The sequence below is a fragment of the Labrus bergylta genome, chromosome 1 (assembly GCF_963930695.1).
Source record: "Labrus bergylta chromosome 1, fLabBer1.1, whole genome shotgun sequence".
Taxonomy (NCBI): domain Eukaryota; kingdom Metazoa; phylum Chordata; class Actinopteri; order Labriformes; family Labridae; genus Labrus; species Labrus bergylta.
The window spans coordinates 12,606,307-12,626,347 of NC_089195.1; the positions used below are offsets into that span (position 1 = coordinate 12,606,307).

At 41.7% G+C, this 20,041-nt stretch overlaps 1 protein-coding gene and 1 long non-coding RNA gene across 2 annotated transcripts in view; both read right to left on the bottom strand.

The window, feature by feature from the left end:
• The window catches only part of LOC110001404 (NACHT, LRR and PYD domains-containing protein 12-like), a 31,005-nt gene extending 11,397 nt beyond the window's left edge, over positions 1–19,608 (bottom strand). Inside the window, exons 1-6 of the mRNA XM_065954271.1 lie at positions 19,233–19,608; positions 18,594–18,713; positions 13,496–13,725; positions 11,481–13,338; positions 10,496–10,672; positions 7,220–7,396 (exon numbers count right to left, since the gene is read on the bottom strand). Of these exons, the coding sequence (XP_065810343.1) occupies positions 7,220–7,396; positions 10,496–10,672; positions 11,481–13,338; positions 13,496–13,725; positions 18,594–18,713; positions 19,233–19,363 (2,693 nt within the window). The 5' untranslated portion in view covers positions 19,364–19,608. The remainder of the gene's footprint in view (positions 1–7,219; positions 7,397–10,495; positions 10,673–11,480; positions 13,339–13,495; positions 13,726–18,593; positions 18,714–19,232) is intronic.
• LOC114921662 (uncharacterized) lies at positions 14,431–18,578 on the bottom strand. Its single transcript, XR_010666365.1, has 2 exons — positions 15,963–18,578; positions 14,431–15,790 (listed from the first exon to the last, which is right to left on the bottom strand). It is a non-coding gene; the product is annotated as an uncharacterized lncRNA (long non-coding RNA).
• Positions 19,609–20,041: the final 433 nt, after the last annotated feature.

Here is a 20,041-nt window from a genome sequence, read left to right on the forward strand (position 1 = left end):
GTCCGTTTTGGCGCCCCCTGTGGACAAAGTGAAACCTCTTATCTGTTTACTGATCTTGTCCTCTAGAGTATTCCCTAACAAAAAACTTTTTACCTTTAATGTTTTAAAAACTCTATCTAAACTTGCTCTAAATGATAAACTCTCTGACAGGTCCCACCTGCCTCCTTTGTGTTTCTTTTTGAACTCTTCAAGCAGAGATTGAATCCTGCGTTGGTGTGACACTTTGGCCTGTGTTAGACTGTTTATGACTCTTAGCTCTGTTTGAATGTGTTGGGCCTCAGCCATGTGTGCTGGACAAAAGACTCGGGCCTGACTAGAGGGAACTATACAAATAGGTGTTAAAAGTGCGGGGGATGGGGGGGTGTCTGAATTCTCTATCCTCATTGGAGGAGGCCTGAGGTAAACTCACAGGCAGTTCCAGTCTTTAAAAGCAATCGCCAGGCATTGCTTCTTTCTCTTCAAGTGTGGTCTGCCGACCCAAAGAGGATACCCTCTCTAACAAGATGGACTCCAGCATTTGAGGAGACAAACCCTTTCCTCCTCTTGGCTTACATAAGTTAAACTCCAGAGCTGAGGTTGCTCAGTCTAGGTAGCTCTTCACATGCTGAATTCAAGCATCAGAGGATTCAGCTGACTACTTCCACGGCACATTTTTAGGAGTTTTGGGCGCACTGATAAGTGCGTAGGACCCTCTTGAAACCCAAAGAATTATTATTAGGGCCCGAAGCACTGACAAGTGCGTAGGACCCTCTTGGAACCCAAAGGATTATTATTATTCTTCCACCACTTCGCGCTTATTTTTGACAGCTTGAACGTGCGTGAAAACTCACCAAAATTTCTCTAAAAAAAAAAAAAATGGCTCTACGGCGCCCCCAATTGTGAGTTAGGGCACGAAAACTTTGTACGCATATGTATGTTGGTGAGACGAACAGAAAGTTGCATTATGACCATACTTTTAAACGTACAGGAAGCCCGCTATTTACACATCAATTTCAAAATAAGACGATTTTGCGTTACCTATTTGAAGGATCTTGGCCGAGGGCGCTCATCCGTTCGGTGAAAACTCAGTGTCAGTGTGTTCTACACATGTTCAACATATCCCTTTTATTTCGTCAAAGGGCGTAGCCGTGGCATGCGTTCAAAGTTTGAGGCGCATTTTAGCAACTTGCCAAAAAAGTAAATGGTTATATCTCTGACATCTAATGTTCAATCATATTCAAATTTCTCATACATGATACATGGTATTTTTTTTCTAGGCTGGATAAACATAGTGAAATGAAAATGACAGATATGATTTAAATTTTTTGATTAGTCACAGCGCCACCTGTTGACAACAGGCAGTTACTGCTTCTCAATTAGCATTAGCAATTGTTACACAGTAGCTAATTTTCCCCTCAACATTGGTGTGGACCATGCTAACACCTTGGCCATACAGGACTTCAAGCTCAAACGCCGACGTCCAACGCTGTCGCCATACGGACGCGCTGTTGCCATCGAACAGGAAGTAGTTTTTTCACGGGCTTAACATAGTCGTTCAGTCCCGAAACTTCATACATATGATCCTGGTGGTAAAGTCAAACATTTTATGCCATATAAATGAGTGGGCATGGCTTAATGGCTCAGTGGCACGCCCTACAATATTTCAAACATTCAGCTCCCGCAGCACATTGAACCTACTATTCTGAATTTTACTATGCGTATCCATCTTGACAACACCTACAATAAACCCTCTTGCACCCATGCTCAAAATCCAACAGGAAGTCCACAAATCAAATCGCCATAAACAGGAAGTGGCTGTAACTCTTGCTAGCTCACGGTTAACTAGCTAAACTTATAAAACCATTATGTTACATTAGTCAACCAAACAGTTTCACAGTATAGCTTGCGCTAACGGTTTACCAGTTAGCTAGCAGTCATTTTGTTAGCTATTGCTAACTGTTAACTTGTTGTCTAATGTTAGTGTGCCCTCAGCCGACATAAATGTTACTATATCCGGACTGCGTCGCGGACTCATTTTTAAAGCTAGAGGGGATATACAGGTTTCAAATGAAACGAAAATACTGCATCCATTGGTACCAAACATGACATGCTATCATGTCGGGAAGAAGGGTTAATAACGCTCTCAAGTCAAGGTAGTTTAAAATTTCTCATGCATGATACAGAGCTCGTCTAAAATTAAGGAAATGCTGCCATCTTGTGGTGACTATCCATGATTGAAATATTTTAATTTAGAGTGTGGTTCCAATTTGTTCCACAAGGAGGCGTAACGTCCAAGTGAGACAGCTTAGTGTGCTTGGTAGCCCTCGTCTTCAGACTGGCAGAAGCAGGAAAGGAAACACACTAGGCCTACCTGTTGCTATTATTTCCCTGTTATTAACAGGTGAGTAAATGTCCCAAATCACATAGGCTACATGTGGTCTATATATTCTTCCATAGCATGTGGAAGGTAACGCCATCCTTAAGTGTGTCAGGATGTGTTTTAAATTTGTTTTGAAGGTTTTAAGGTACTAAAGCTATGATGCTCATGAGCGCTAGCTTAGCTCATCGCCTCGTTCACATATGGGTGCCACTCCTATGTCTGAAAAGTGTAGCACTAACTCTGCTAGCTTCGCCAGCTCTATGGGATTTCCCATGTTATTCGTTAGCATAATGCTAATCGAGGATTGATCTCCTTTTATTCAGTTAAACTGGAAACCTATTTGCAACTCTATTGCATTGATTGCAAGTAGCAGAACCACATTATTTTATATTTGTGAAAAGAATAATAACACACAAATGTTTATTTTGTAGTTTTGAGAATTTTTGCATGTAATTATTGACAAGTATAAGTTTATGTATTTTTCTGGGCATATTGTGTTGAAATATGGATGAAATCTTGTTTTTGAAGAAAGAAAAGAAAATGGAAATACAGTTTAAGTAAAGCTGAAATACATAAACATATGTATAAAATTAAAGACTGGCAGAAGCGAAAAATAAAGCTAGTCCGAAAGCGTTCATCCGTTCGACGGAAAGTCAGTGTGTTCTAGACATGTTCAACATATCCCGTTGTGCTCTGCACGTTATTTTGTCAAAGGGCGTGGCCAGGGGTGCCACCAGGAATTTCGGGCCCCATGAAAAGATATCACATTGGGCCCCTACCACGGCCCAAACTAACCCGAAAAATTTCTATAACCGCACCTCCATCACACAAATGACCCATAAAAACTTTGAACAACTATGCTTTGTTTTACACCCAAAATGGAAGATAAATAATCACTGTAATATTTCCTCATAGTTTAAAAATAATTTTAACTTTGTAATATTTGCACCTTCAGACATTTGAAGCGTTTCCAGCAGCATTATTTTACTTATTAACTTGCTATAGTTAATGTTCTAAAGGCTTTTATTGTCTTAAGTGATCTTATTGAATTAAAAATTCTACTGGCATTAATGAGCTGTAAACATACAATAAATCTGAATTAGATTCTACCACACTTGTCAGCATGGCTTTAAAATGAGACTGTAATAGTTCTTCTCAGTTCTGACTTTTTCTTACACTGCATTATCATTAGTCTCACCTGACGTTCAAAATATTGTTTTTTGGGCAGCGGACTCAGTTTTGCTACTAGTGCGACAACATTGGTATCATATGAATTATGAAGCCCTTCATCACTGCTTGCGGTTTTAATTATTAATAATATTAGTAATTAAGTACCTAATTAGAGAATGATTTTAGTGATATTTTGGTTATATTTCCCTGACTTCAGGGTGGTACCCCGAGTTGATGAAACATAGTTTAATGATATTGTTATTTATATTAATAATAATTAAATATAATTATTAAAGAATATAACCAAAGTTGACTAGATAAAACCCCAACAAATGCTAACCACACCACCCAGCTGATGGAGTTCACTCTGGACCAGTTACATCAGCACTGACATAATTTTGTAACGTGGCTGGTGCAGGTGGAGAAGCTAGCAGCAGGTAGCTATTAGCAGAAGTCCCGGGATAGCTGGTTAGCATCAGATAGCTGACAGACAACAGAGTGGGGATTTCCACACGGCACTTTAATTCTCTAATACTTCATATGGAGCACACAAAGCAAGGTCTCTACGGCGCTATATTCACTCATCAAACATGAGCAGTAATATAAAGACGTGACGTGCACCAACTCATCACTGAGGTTCAGATTCTTAGGTTCAGGTTCTCACCGTCTTACACACGTGAAAGAAGGATGTCAGTTGGATTTAAAATGAGTAAATGTTAATGATAGAATACAAATTAAAACACCCAGTTTTTGTGTGTCTATCACTTTCATTTCAAATAACTCAAGAGGGGGAGGGGGGGTTTAGAGCTCTATGTGTTTGTGTGATTGTAAGCTGCATATAATGTAGTATAATATAATATAGTACAATATAATACAATACAGTGTGATATAATTAAATGTAATATGATATATAATAAAGACTAATATAATATTATAAGAATAAACAGTATTGATGCTAAATATTAATAATACAGTATATTATAATAATACAATGTAAATAATGAGCCTGTCATGGGGGTAGTGTTTATGGGGGTGAAATTTGTGTCAGGAAGGACTGTTATTGTTGTCATAAGCCGTTTTCACATATGCACTCCGGATAATATCTAGATATTTACAGGAGGACTTCTCCAGAGATTCTCCCTAATTAGCCGTTCACATATCCTCCTCACAGCGGGGGACTTTCCCTGTCAGAGGGGAGGGGGATCGGGGGGATTTCCCGAAGTAAGACGTGACGTAAATAAAAAACGCGGAAGTAGCGGCCGTAGCAACAGAGTCCGCTACACAACGTTATAATGACAATATTTGCCTTTATATTAATGCTATGTGTAATCCAATGGAATGACAACATTCACAAAAGAGAGGAGAACAACATACTGACGAACAGAAAAGAGGCGTTGGCTGAAGTAGCTGCCCATCTGCTACAGCTTGTCATGGAGAGGGTGAGAGGAGTTATCCAGGATGGATATGATTTTGTCCTTTATCCTCCTCTCAGCCACTGTCTCCAAAGTGTCCAGATCAAGATCAACTATAGAGCGGGCCTTCCTCATCAGCTTGTTCAGCCTGTTTGCCTCACCAGTTTTAATGCCACCCCACCAGCACACTACAGCAAATAAGAGTATGCTGGCCACCACAGACTGGTAGAAGGTCTTCAGGAGTGTGTTGCAGACACTGAACATTCTGAGTCTCCTCACCGTGCCCTGTCCTTTCCTGAAGATGGCGTCAGAGTTGAGACCAGTCCAGTTTATTGTTGATGTGGACCCCAAGGTACTTGTATGAGTCCGCCCTCTCCACTTCCTCCCCCTGGATGATGACAGGGGGCCTCGTCTTCCTCTGGTAGTCTACTACCATCTCCTTTGTTTTGCTGATGTTGAGCTTCAGTGGGTTGCTTTCGCACCATGTGACGAAGCTCTCTAACAGCCCTCTGTACTCCTTCTTGTCGTCATCAGTGATGCACCCAACAATCGAGGAGTCGTCTGAAAACTTTTGAAGGTGGCAGGAACCAGATTTAAATCTGAGGTGTAGAGGGTGAAGAGGAATGGCGCCAGGACTGTTCCTTGGGGTACACCAGAGTTGCCTGTCACCACATCAGAGACACAGACGTCCACTGTGACGTACTGTGGCTGGCCAGAGAGGTAGTTAAAGATCCACGCTGTGGTGTCAGGGTGCAGCTGCATATCCAGAAGCTTGTCCCTCAGGAGGCAGGGCTGGATGGTATTGAAAGCACAAAAAAATCAAAGAACATGACTCTCACAGTGCTTCCCTGCTTATCCAGGTGTGACAGGGCTTTGTGTGTGAGGAAGATGACTGCATCCTCCACACCAATGTGCTTCTGATATGCAAACTGCAGTGGGTCCTGGAAAGCAGTGAGCAGGGTCATCAGGTGCTGGAGAACCAGCCTCTCAAATGTGTTCATGACATATGACGTGAGTGCCACAGGTCTGTAGTCATTGAGAGCCCTGGGACGACCTTTCTTTGGAACTGAGATGATGCAGGATGTCTTCCACAGGTCAGGCCCCTTCATCAGCCTTAGTGAGAGGTTGAATAGGTTCTGAAAGACTCCTGCAAGCTGCCCAGCACACACCTTGAGGATCCTGGGACTGATGTGGTCTGGTCCATTGGCTTTTCTGATGTGGAATCTGGAGAGTTCTTTTTGTACCTGGCTGGTAGTAAGAGTGAAAGTGGGAAATTGAATGGGGGATGGATGTGGGGAACTGTCTATTGTCATGCAGGTACCTGAAGGGAGGGAGCTGGGGGGTGAGGGGGGGGCTGTCCTTTGAAGCTGCTGGTGAGGAGCTGAGAGAGGGGGGGGAGGAAGTAAGAACCTTGATGGGAGGAAGAGCAGAAACTTCAGCAGAAGTGGGAATGGGGGCTGAGGTGGTGAGGGGAGACCTAGACCCACTATTTGAGCTCACTGGGTCGGGGGTTGTGTCAAACCTATTGAAAAATAGGTTCAACTCATCTGCAAATACTGGGTCTCCTTGAATTCTGGGTTCAGGCCTGCTGCAGCCCGTCATCTGCTTCATGCCGTTCCACACCCCTTTTGTGTTGTTCTGTCCCATTTTGGCCTCAATCTTTTCCTTATAGTTGTTCTTGGCCTCTCTCAGCTTCCTCTTTAACTCCTTTTGGACAGCCCTGAGTTCCTCCCGAATGAATGCCCTCTTCTTGCTGTTAAGGAGAGTTTTAATGTCCTTTTTGGTAGGGACTATGGCCTCACATAAGCGGATGTAGTCTGTAATACAATGAGAGAAACCTTCAATGTCATCACCATAATCCTCCTTAAACAGTTCCCAGTCTGTGACATTAAAGCACTCCTGCAGGGCCCCGTCTGTGTCCTTAGACCAAACCTTCAAGGTCCTTGTGCTGGCCACCTGCTGCTTCACCAGGGGCCTGTAGGTGGTCTCAAGGTGGATCAGGTTGTGGTCTGATTCCCCCAGAGGGGGGAGAGAAGAAGAGCTGTATTCTCCTCTCACGTTGGCACACAGGAGGTCCAGGATTTTGTTCATTTGTTTCATAATAAAAACATTTTAAAATAGATTTTCATTTAAAAAAAAAAAAAAAAAAAAAAAAGGAATAAGTGCCTATTTTAAGTGGTATTTTTAAGTTTGTTTGCCTGGAAGAATGGGTTAAATTCAAACACAGTCAATACAGTTTCTATTATATTCATATATATATTACAGTCAGTGAGCTGACCTCAGAGTCTCCAGTCTGCAGTTTGGACTCTGCAGATAATCACACAGCAGCTTCAATCCTGAATCCTGCAGGTCGTAGTTCTCACTCAGGTCCAGCTCTCTGAGATAGGAGGGGTTGGACTTCAGAGCTGAGGCCAGAGAAGAACAGCTGATCTCTGACAAACTGCAGAGAATCAATCTGAATAAAAAATAAAAAATGTAGATGACAGTGAGCTTTATGCATGAATGTGGGATGTTGTCCACATTAAAATATTTAAATCAATTTAAAAAGGACTAAACCCATGTTATATTTTTATTGTTGAGTACTTGCATGATATCAAATATTTCCAACAGTTATCAAAGCCAGAGAAATACGTCATTTTAGAGTTGTACTGGGACATGTTTATCTGAATCCTGCCACCCTCCTCCTACATCTGCCACGAAGGAAACCTGCCTGAGTCTGTTGATTTAATATTCAACAGAGTGACGATCTAACCAACTTTGCAATGATCACCAGGAGTTACCCCAAGTAAGAGCTTTGGTCTGGGCAGAAATAGTTTCAGAAATAGCTATGTTTCTTTTATAACCACTGATAATTGTGCATCATTGTTGACAAGACGTCACATTCTGTTTATTATCTGTTGTAAGCTGCTGCATTTGTTTTATTGTGATGAACCGCTGTGTTCGCCTATGTGTGTAATGCTATGCTAGTTTACCTTCAGTCAACGGCTTTCACAATCAGAAAGACCAGTGTCCGGCCACTGGCTTTCTGGTGTTTAAGTAGCAGTTACTGAACTCAGCTCAGAGAGCTCAAACTATTTCAAAAGGCAGCCAAACGGCTTCCTTTGTTGTCTACCATTTTGTCCACACGTGACGAAGCCGCATGGTGCATTGTCTCTCTCATCCACACAACTACATTTTTGAACCTCATTCACAAGTTTTGCTTGATAATGTTTGTCTGCTTAGATTAGTTATTTGTTTTATTAAGTTCATTGATTTTGGATTGATGTTGCTTTGTTTAAATAAATTCTGTTATAATTTAAGAGAGCAGTTGTTTGTGATTACTGGTGTATTTGCATTGTGATATAAGCTGGGTGCGAGGGCTTTGTGTACGCATTTCACGCCTTCCTTTTATTAAATATAGTTATTCAGGGGTGCAAACTGATCAGGGATGAAAAGGTGACATGGATCCAAACCACCTAGTGGGGTCCGGGGGCATGCTCCCCCGGGAAGATTTAAAAAATATATATATCAGCTTTAAAATGTGAATTTACAGACGATTTTAGCATTCAGACTAAAGAAGCAGTGCAAACAATAAGAAAAACACAATTGCTTGTCTATATCTGTGTTCTGTTCTAACTTTTTGATAAAGCTTCAGTGAAACATGAAAAACCCATTCTCCCAACCTTCAGTCCCTTTTTATAAATGGGATGAATTTGCAGAACAGGGCTTACCATGTTCTACTAAGGGGTGACGTGAAGGGCAGTCACTATGCAAGTAGCCCTCAGGGCAGAGTCTGAGAGAACATCATAATACAGTCATCAAGTATGGCAATATTTTCCCATCTTTTCTATCATATATATGTAACATTATCAATATATTAACCTGATGTTTTGCTCCTGCTGATTTTCATTAAGTTTATATTCCCTCTCTTATTACATTTGTTGACCCGCTGTCACTTTAATGTTGCCTGAGATAATAATGAACCAGAAAGCTGTATGGCTACCAAACGGTAAATATGATCAGACAGCATGTTTAACAGAAAGGCTGGCTTGCTAGCCAAACTTCGACTCTTTCCACAGTGTTTTCACTGAAAAATAACATTATGTAAATTAGCCATGTGCTGCACATTGCGACTCATTGAATCAGGTTTCATGCTGCTTGCGGTCGGCACGGCAATATTGCGCAATCGCCGTTGGCACGAGAATGGTCCGCGGAGGATCTGAGCGCCCAGCCGCGCACCTCCAAGATTTTGTAACAGTGCCGACAGCGTTGCAATGATTGGCTACAGGGGCCGGAAGTACTTTCTTCGTGCCGTGTTGAGCAATCAGACCGCTCTGACCGCAATCAGTATGAAACGACTTGACGTTTGCAGGGACCGTGCTCGCCGGCCGCAAGAAGCATGACAGCTCGCGTCATAGACGCCCCCCCCACCCCCTCCAAATATTTTTATTGCAGATCTAAATGAATCACACAAATGACTTATTTGGGATCCAAAACGGCGAATTTCGCCGAAAGGTGACAAGTTTGCACCCCTGGTTATTAATTATTAATAATATTAGTAATTAAGTAACTAATTTGAGACTGATTTTAGTGATATTTTGGTTATATTCCCCTGATTTCAGGGTGGTCCCCCGAGTTGATTAAACATAGTTTAATGATATTGTTATTCATATTAATAATAATTAAATATAATTATTAAAGAATATAACCAAAGTTGACTAGATAAAACCCCAACCCACCTGTCAGATGGAATATCTGACGCAGTTGACAAAATGTTTGATATTTTCATGTCACAGGTCGTCTGTGGAGGGTTTCCATTTCAGTTTGTAAAGCTGCTTAGAGTTCCCTCAATGTCACCAAAACACAGATTAATAAACCATCAACCTGATTGAGTTCTGATTTGAAAGGGAGATGGAGTTGACCTGTTATGGTTGAGACACACCTGATAGTAAAATCATTTCATCAATTTCTCAAAAAATTAAATGTGAACGATGCTTGAACAGCATCCCCCTCTTTTAAAACAAGGAATAAGACGGGGTCCTTTATGTTGTAGCTCACCTCTTTTTATGCCTGATTATTTTATGTTTTTGTAAAAGTCTGACAGAGTTCACAAAATTTTGGGACACAACTTGGGTTGTAAAAAGTCTAATGGAGTAGACAAAAATCTGGGACACAACCTTAATGGGTCAAAATGTTCATGGAACTACATTTTAAAGTGTAGATGACTATAATAGTATTTTTTACGCCTTTAGTATCAGTAGGTTTTGTAGTTTTAAGAGTTTGAAACATTTTAAAATAGTTTGAAGTTTTAAATTGATTTCTGGCATAGGGCGGGTTTAGACATTGAATATTTCAAATTTGAATTTGAATATTTCAAATTTGATATTTCAAATTTGTTTTAAAGTAGATTTTCATTTAAAAAAAAAAAGGGAATAAGTGCCTTTGTAAGTGGTATTTTTAAGTTTGTTTGCCTGGGACATGATTTTTCACAATTCTCAAGAATGGGTTAAATTCAAACACAGTCAATACAGTTTCTATTATATTCATATATATATGTTACAGTCAGTGATCTGACCTCAGAGACTCCAGTCTGCAGTTTGGACTCTGCAGTCCCTCACACAGCAGCTTCAATCCTGAATCCTGCAGGTCGTCGTTGTAGCTCAGGTTCAGCTCTCTGAGATGGGAGGGGTTGGACTTCAGAGCTGAGGCCACAATGTCACAGTGAGTCTCTGAGAGTCCACAGCCAGAAAGTCTGTTGTGAAACATATAATAGAGAAATATTACTAAGAAGTGTTTGATATTTACATCTCACATTTGATAATTAAAGTTTGACAGGTCCTGTTTGGTCTAAACTTTACACATCAGTGGAATCTGTCACTGACACAAAAAGTCTCATCACTCGTTTACTAAATGTTACAGATGAATGGAAACAAATGTAGTTTTATTTAAGATGACATATCTATAGTCTGTGATGTAAAGTGTGATCTATTCAAAGGACTCTCCCTGGATTAGAAAACCATTTGAAACTCATTGAACAGTAACTCTGGAAGAGGAGGATCTCATTCTCGTGCCGCCTGGCTCACTTCTATAAACAGGAAAATACAGTGACTGCTGCCTAATGATCCAGAAATCAAACATGTCAGCAAAGAATAAAATGTAGTGAGGTTAAGGATCTCCTGCCAGAACAGTTTGTCTGTGATCTACCTGCTGAGATTTTAAGATATGATGATTGATTTGTAATGCCTGCAGAGGCCGGAAGGGGGCACTCAAAGCATCTGATATCTCCCTTTTCAGGGATTAACACTATCAGCCATCTCAGTCACTTCTTTGGGAATTTCCTCCTGAATGTCCTCACAAAAGAAACCATCAAAGCAATTTTTGAACTCAGGACAAAAATCTAAAAGACATAATTTGTGAAAAAAACTACTACTGACTATTTCCCATGAACATTAACACAGGAACACTTTTTGATGAACAGTAAGGATTTTGTTTAGTTTCTATCAAAATAATTGAAATAGTACATGACACTGATTTATAATGCTCATCACATCTGGACTTACTTAGCCTTCCTGCAGTTCCTCACAGCTGGAATCAGTTTCCATCGTCCCTGGTCTGTTGTGTTGTACTTCTTCAGGTCCAACTCATCCAGAACCTCCTCGGACATCTGCAGAATGTAGGCCAGAGCAGAGCAGTGGATCTCAGGGAGTTTCATCCCTGATCTGTTCTCTGACTTCAGGAACTTTTGGATCTCCTGATGGACTGAGAGGTCGTTTATCTCCGTCAGACAGTGGAAGATGTTGATGCCTCTGTCTGGTGAGATATAACTGTTCATCTCCTTCAGGTTGTTAATGACTCTTTGGATCATTTCTGGACTGTTGTCTGTCTGACCCAGCAGGCCTCCTAAGATTGTCTGGTTTGACTCCAGAGAAAGACCATGAAGGAAGCGAACAAACAGGTCCAGGTGACCTTTTTTACTCCTCATGGATGTCATCATTGCTCCATTTAGGAGAACATCAAGAGTTAAATCTATAAATCTTACTCCCAGAAAAGCCTTCAGAACTGTTGTGTTCCTGTCGGTGAAACAGTGGAACATGTAGACTGCAGCCAGAAACTCCTGAACGCTCAGATGAATAAAGCAGTAGACTGTTTTCTGGAAGATCCCACACTCTGTTTTGAAGATCTCTGTACAAACTCCTGAGTACACTGAGGCCTCTGTGATATCCAGACCACACCGCTCCAGGTCTTCTTGGTAGAACATGATGTTTCCGTCCTCCAGATGTTCAAACGCCAGCCTCCCCAGCTTCAGAAGAACTTCCCTGTTGGCCTCCATCAGCTCATGTGGACTCATCTGATGTCCCTCATCATACTTGTGTTTCTTCCTCTTTGTTTGAACCAGCAGGAAGTATGAGTACATGTCAGTCAGGGTCTTGGGAAGCTCTCCTCTCTGCTCTGTGCTCATCATGTGCTCCAGAACTCTCGCAGTGATCCAGCAGAAGACCGGGATCAGACACATGATGTGGAGGCTCCTGGATGTCTTGATGTGTGAGATGATTTTGTTGGACAGATCTTTATCATCACTGAACCTCCTCCTAAAGTACTCCTCCTTCTGGGCGTCAGTGAAGCCTTGTACTTCTGTTACCCTGTCAACACATGAAGGAGGGATCTGATTGGCTGCTGCAGGTCGAGAAGTTATCCAGATGAAAGCTGAGGGAAGCAGATTCCCCTTGATGAGGTTTGTGAAAAGTGTGTTTAAAGATGACTTCTGTGTGACATCAGACATAACCTCCCAGTTTTTGAAGTCCAATGACAGTCTGCTTTCATCCAGGCCGTCAAAGATGAACAACAGTTTACAGACAGCGAGCGTCTCTGCTGCGACCTTCTGTAATGTTGGATGGAAAACATGGAGCAGCTCAAGAAGACTGTACCGCTGATCTCTGATCAAGTTCAGCTCCCTGAATGGAAGCAGGATCACCAGACTGACGTCTTGGTTCTCTGAGCCCTCTGCCCAGTCCAGGGTGAACTTCTGCACTGTGAAAGTTTTTCCAACACCAGCAACGCCGTTGGTCAGAACCACTCTGATGGGTTTCTGTTGGTCGGATTGAGCTTCTGTCTTTGGTTTCTGTTGGTCGGGTTGAGCTCCTGTCTCGTGTTTCTGTTGGTCGGGTAAGGCTTTAAAGATGTCCCGGCACTTGATTGGAGTCTCATGGAGGGTCTTCTTTTTAGAGTCTGTCTCAATCTGTGTCACCTCATGTTGGGTGTTCACCTCTTCACTCTGTCCCTCTGTGATGTAGAGCTCAGTGTAGATCCTGTTGAGGAGGGTTCTACTTCCTGTTTCATCACTTAATTCAGTCACATGTTCACATCTCGTCCTCAGACTGACCTTATGTTCATCTAAAATCTCCTGCAGACCTCTATCTACTGAAAGAGAGCATGATAGAATCTGCTTATTATTTTCAAATGCTATTGTAAAAGAAGTAGTTTAAAGAAGAGTTTTAATTTCTATACTTTTTACATTTACCAATAAAAGTCATGTTTTAGGAGGAGATCACAGAAGCAGAAAGGTGTACAGTCTTACTTTGTTCAGTGCTGCTTTGACTGTCTGGCTGCAGTCCAGGTCCTGTTCTGGATCTTTCTCCACATTGAGGACAGGACAAGTCTCCTGGTGAACCAGACTGGTCCCAGTATGAGGTGATGCATTGTCTGCAGAACCAGTGTCCACAGCTGGTAGAGACAGGATCCTTCAGGACGTCCTGACACACAGGACAGGATGGCTTCTCCTCTATAACATGAGTACTCTTTGTCCCCCTGTGAAGACATGTCTTTAGAACTAAACTGATCATTGACTGATAAAAAATATTAAGATTTATCAAACACGATCTAAACACTCAGATGATCACAGAGAGCAGGTAACGCCTTCTTTCTTATGTTTGTAATCAGCTCATAGTCTGCAGTGAGATGATTGTTTCTTGTGTTTTAATCCTCCTGCTTTCATAAAGACTAAAGAACAAAAATGTTTCTCTTACTGTCTTTTGAAACATTAATGATCCGTCTGCAGTTTTTTATTCAGTCAGACTGAACACCATGTGCAGCTTCTTCACAGTCAAAGAATCAAAGAGTCTGATCCTGTCATCGACTGTTTCACTGTCACTTCAGACAGCTGAGCTCGGGTCAGTTGACCTTTGAACTGAGGTTAGACATGGTGAAACATTGTGAATTACATTGTGGTGGATCAGCAGTATCAGGGCGTACTCACACTAGGCCCAGTTGCCCCAACGACTGCTCCCCCTCCTTATTCCCCCGCTGGCCTGCACTCACACTGATTGATGCAAACACCCAGAACATTTTTAGCAGCAGAAATGTCATTCCCTCGATTTGATCAATATTTATATACAATATATATATATATAAATTAGGGCTGGGCAACGATTAAAAGTTTTAACCACGTTAATCGCATGAGTTCCTGTGATTAATCGCATTGTTATACGCAAAATCCAATAATGAATTCAAAAGTAGTGTATAGCGCACTTTTATTGTAAATGTATTTCTCAACTTAAACAATATAATCAAAGCAAATAAATACAAAACTAAAGCTTATTGCCACTGCAAGGGCATAATGTCATCCTGTTTGTTATATTAAAAAAAAACTGCCCAGAAAATCCTGAGCCACAATCATAACATTAAAACAGGCAATTTCTGAGGTAACAGCAGAAACATTTTTTTATTTACCAGGGAGCAGCATAACCAATCTATGTTCAGTACCAAATGTCCCTGTTAGAGTGAGGTGAAGCACAACAAAAGTTCACTACAGGGATTTACTGTGCAGGGGACTAGTCTGTAAAGTCCATATTTATACTAGATTTCCTTTGGAGAATCTTACTCAAAAAAAGAACCAGAAAACAGTGCAGTTTGTCAATTCCTAGAATTTGACTTAATAAATTCAAAAGTAGTATATAGTGCATTTTTATTTTAAATGCACTGCCATGAACGATAACATAACATTTGCTGTGCAAACAGTAGCAGTTAAATAAAGTATTTAGTGTAAATCCCCAACTTAAACAATGAAAACAAAGCAAATACAAAACTAAAGCTTATTGCCACTGCCAGGGCATTAATGTTATCCTGTTTGTTATAAAAAAATTAGAATCTCAATCAAAAAAGAACCAGAAAACACTTTCAGTGCAGCTTCTCAATTTCTAGAACTTGACTTTTTTACTCCTCTGCACGAAGCCAGTTGCTAAGACATACAAGATTATTTACATTTTCAGATGATAAAGAAGCTCTCTTCTTCTGTACAATATGACCAGCAAGAGAAAACAACCTTTCACAGGGTACGGGTGTTGAAGGTGTAGCTAAGTACTTAGGAGTGCATAGGAGGCCAGCCTGCTGTGTGAGTCTGCATGTTTGGACCACCACTCTAATGGACAGGACTCTGAACTGATGGTGGCTCTGCTCTGTATCGATGTTCTCAATTAAGTCGTCTTCCTGTTCAGAATCAGACTCAGATGAATCAGCCAATAGGGTTAACTTTTTCTTTGGTGGCTCTGATGTTTTTTCTTCCACAGGTTTCTCTGCAACAACCATCTGTTCCTTAACTAAGTTGGTGACTAAGGCCCACACCTCACTCCTCTCAGCTCTGGGTGTACACTTGAGGTCCTTGAATCTAGGGTCCAATGCAGTAGCAATCTTCAGATATGCAATGTTGGCATTTTCCTTGCGTGTCTCCAGGTCTTTTCTGAATGTAGACTTGAACTTGGTCACATAGGCAGGGTCATCATCTGAGCTCTCCATCACCCGAGAGAGATGGCAAAAAGCAGGTAGAGCCACAGAGCATGAGAAATACTTTTCTCCTCCCAAAAGTTCTGTCACATACCTGCAACAGAAAATAAACTCCACTTGAGTCAAAATAAATATAATTTACTTATACACAAAAACATCCTCTACATATTCATGCTGCATTTACATATTTCACACAAACATATACACACTATTTCTCTCTTACATGCACTCAGACAGGATAGTGAGAAATATGATGTAAAACATACCTGCAAGGCTCCAGTAGCGTTTCCAACCTCTGCAGTTTATCCATTTCGGCTGTAGTTGGCATGGCAATCTTGGTGTGTGTAGTGAGGACATCCCTCAGTGGCTGTTTGTTTCTGTGGATGCCTTTTATCATGCCCAGAGTTGAATTCCATCTGGTTGGAACATCTTGCACAAGCGACTCCTTCTTTTGTCCATGTTCAACTTGTTTTTGCTCTAATTCTGCAGCATTTGCTGGACTGTGTTTAAAGTGCCTCACAACTTTTCTGCACTTGGCCAGGACATTGTCAAACGCACTGTTATGCAGAGATACTGTGACAGAACGCTGGAGACTGTGCGCGAAGCAGGGGACATGTTCAAAAGGCAGATGTCTCGCAGCAGCGATCATGTTTCTTGCACTATCTGTGCTAAGTGTGGTGACTTTATTTGACACATTCCACTGCTGTGCAACTTGCATAAAGTGTTCCGCGCACGTTTCAGCAAAATGTCCCTCCTCTGTTTTCATTACTGTTAGAGCATGTGAATGCAGCTCCCACTGTTCATCAATAAAATGCACTGTAACTTCGAGGTAATTATGGTTACCCAGTGATATCCAGTGGTCCCCAGTGAGAGCAACAGAGGGTGCACGTTGTAAAGTTGTCTCTTTTGCAGTCCTCTCCTTTTCATACAACTCGTGTATTCTTCTTGTGATGGTGCGTCTTGAGAGAATCTCATACCTGCCATCATTTGTTGCGATTCTGAGAACGTTTCTCAGACCGTCACCTTCCACAACACTAATCGGCCTGCAGGCTTTAGCTATCCACTTCGCTATAGCATTTGTTAGCTTCTCTTGTCTTTGTTTATCTATACTTCTCCCACACGCTGCATCTAACGTAGTCTGCCGAAGCCTCGCTCCACTGTTTGTTTCGTTGAATGATTTGCTGGTATCAACTGAGTGTATTGCATTTAGGTGGTATTTCAGACTGGAAGTACTCCGGTGATAAGAAAATTCAACTTTGCAGTGGTTACAAATAATTTTGGCTCTGTCGACTGCGCCGTCTGGAAGAACTTTAAAATGGAAATGGCCATGCAAAAGTTCCGTACCCTTCTCCATGCTTGATTATCCGACAATTCTTTTCTGACTGTTTCCTCTTTCCTGTGAGCGCTGCAGCAGTAAGCAACATACTAGGCTCGCTCACGATGGAATTTTACAAAATAAAAGCCAGTGAGCAACAGACTTTTACAATAAGAAAATAAATAATAAAAACTGCGTTAATGCGAGATAAAATAACTGTCGGCGATAATTCATTAATTAGTTAACACGAAAATAGCGCGAAGTTTAGCCCGTAGCATGATAATATAGACAGCATATTGTCCCGGGTTCAGGTTACGATAGCTCCGGCTTATCTGAACAGCGCGTATGCAAAGTTTCTCATATGTTGAAACTAACGTGACTGTACATACTCTGCACAGTTGTATCAAACTAGCATAATGACTTCGAACTTTATTCCAGCTTTCTAAAAAGTATCATCTCCAGCAACAAATGCAACCTACAACCCTGCCAGAGTCTTACAGTCAGAACGCAACAGGTATGTTTTCATGGAGTAACGTTATCTAAAAAAAATACTGTCATTGAATGGTAAGCTGTAATATTCTACTTGTCTTTTGATTCTGGAATGATGTGTTTGCTGTTGTTGGGCCATGCAGGCTTAAGACAGGCAAACAATGGACTTGGGCCTGCATCTCTGTGAGAGGCCACATTTGAGTTATTCACTGAGATCACAAAGAGACCTAAAGGACTCTTAATCCCAGAATCCCCTGCAATACTTCACACCTACGTTTGAAGAAAGGGGGGGACCGGAACCTCTCTCTTCTCATTGGAGGGGACCTGAGGTAGACCCCCCAGGAAGTAGGCCAGGACTACAAAACTCCAAGACTTCCATTGCTCTATCTCTTTCAGCGCGCTGACTTCAAGTGTTCGGAGACACAAGCTCAACTCATGTTTTCTGCAAGAAAATCTCTTTGCAGGTAATCCGCGGCCAGCAGTGTTCTGAATTCTGAGCTCAGATTGTCCAGTGAACGCATCTCAGTTTCTCGGAGAGCGTCAGACTATAACAGATTATCAGAAAGATAGCGGTTTCATTCCGTCCTGCAACGAAAGGACATCAACGGACATCTTTCCACTCGACGGAGAACACATCAAAGCCGCTCTTGCCGTAAGGGACCCTCGCCACCATCAGACACCTCTGCACCAGAACCGACAGAAGATCTGTTACATCGCCGGACTCTTTTTCCCTTCACTAATCGTGGGCAAAGCGATTCACAAGTGAAGCTGAATTAGGTCTGGGCAGAATTAGCTTTAGAGAGTGTTTTTTTTACAATTGATTGATTGATGTGAAAATTGTAATTTTCCTCTTTGTTGGACCGCCGCGTTCCGAGTTTTACCTGTTTAAAACTCTTGTACACGTTTCGGACCGCTGCGTCCTATATGTGTTTAGCGTAACAGCGTTATAACCGGGTAGACTAATCTCCAGAGTTTTTCAGGAGATTTCCGTATGTGTGAAAAGGGTTTTAGATTAGATTACATCTTTATAAGGTAACTGACTGACCCTTCAAGGAAACATCTGAAGTGACAATGAGTTAGTAAGAAGACTTACTTTGTGTCTGAGGGTCCAGGTTCATCACTGAAAAATGGAGGTTCATCTTTGGACAGATCACTCTTCAGAGACAGACAGCTGGGTACAGGAAACTCTGCTCTCTGTCTGCTCCACTCAAATCTGCAACAAGAAACGTTTTGTTATGTTTCCATCACATGAATACCTCTTTAGATACCACAGCCGACTATCCCTGTCAGAGGGGAGGGGCTGTGGGGGATTTCCCGACGTAAGACGTGATGTAAATAAACAACGCGGAAGTAGCGGCTGAAGCAACAGAGTCCGCTACACGACGCTATAATGAGAATATTTTCCTTTATATCAATGCTATGTGTAGTCCAATGGAATGACAACATTCACAAAAGAGTGGAGAACAACATACTGACAAACAGAAAACATAATGCAGCCGTTTAATTACGTGCACGGAGATCGTAGTGATCGCGGGCAGACACTTTAGCCGGTCACTATATAAACGTCACCCGGGTCCCATTGGCTCGAATTGAAAATATCCGGAGTATATGCTGCCGCGTTCAGACATCAGCTCACTCGGATTTTCTGCGGATAAAATACTAGGGGTCTGGCTGGATAAACTCAGAGTGAAAAATGCGGCTGAAAAGGGTTTGAGTTAGTAAGAAAACTTACTTTGTGTCTGAGGGTCCAGGTTCATTACTGAAAAATGGAGGTTCATCTTTGGACAGATCACTCTTCAGAGACACACAGCTGGGTACAGGAAACTCTGCTCCCTCCTCCTCTTCCTCTAAACACACATCCATGTTCTGATCTGAAGTCAGTCTAAGAGGAAAAACAGAAACACTCACTGTGAGATCAAACACAAAAAACAGTTCCGCGCGCGCGCCCCCACACACACACACACACACACACACACACACACACACACACACACACACACACACACACACACACACACACACACACACACACACACACACACACACACACACACACACACACACACACACACACACACACACACACACACACACACACACACACACACCAGTGACTCTGTTTCTTGCTTAAATAACATTTTACTCTTTGAAAGCAGGTCAGTCTCAACGGCGAATTTCTTCATCATCAAACATATCAACAACAAGGAAATCCACATTAGTTCACAGGAGAAAACTGAGACTACAGAAGCCAAAATATAAAAACTGTGGATACACTCACCCCACTTCACACTTTAGTTCTCTGCTCTGTTCTGTCGAAACAAATTACAAATTGGATTATTTAGACCACAAGCTCCCTCGTAACAAAAATTCACATCATCTAAAGATGATTTCATCCAATAGGAATACAAGTTTATATTTACAGTCAGAAAGTGTTCACTGAAGTCATGATGAGGCCAAAATACTCTGTTGTCTAGTAATTGTGCACGCGCTGTAAATGTTTCCCATGTTCCCTTTTTCTTCATGCACGTTCAGGGCACCCGC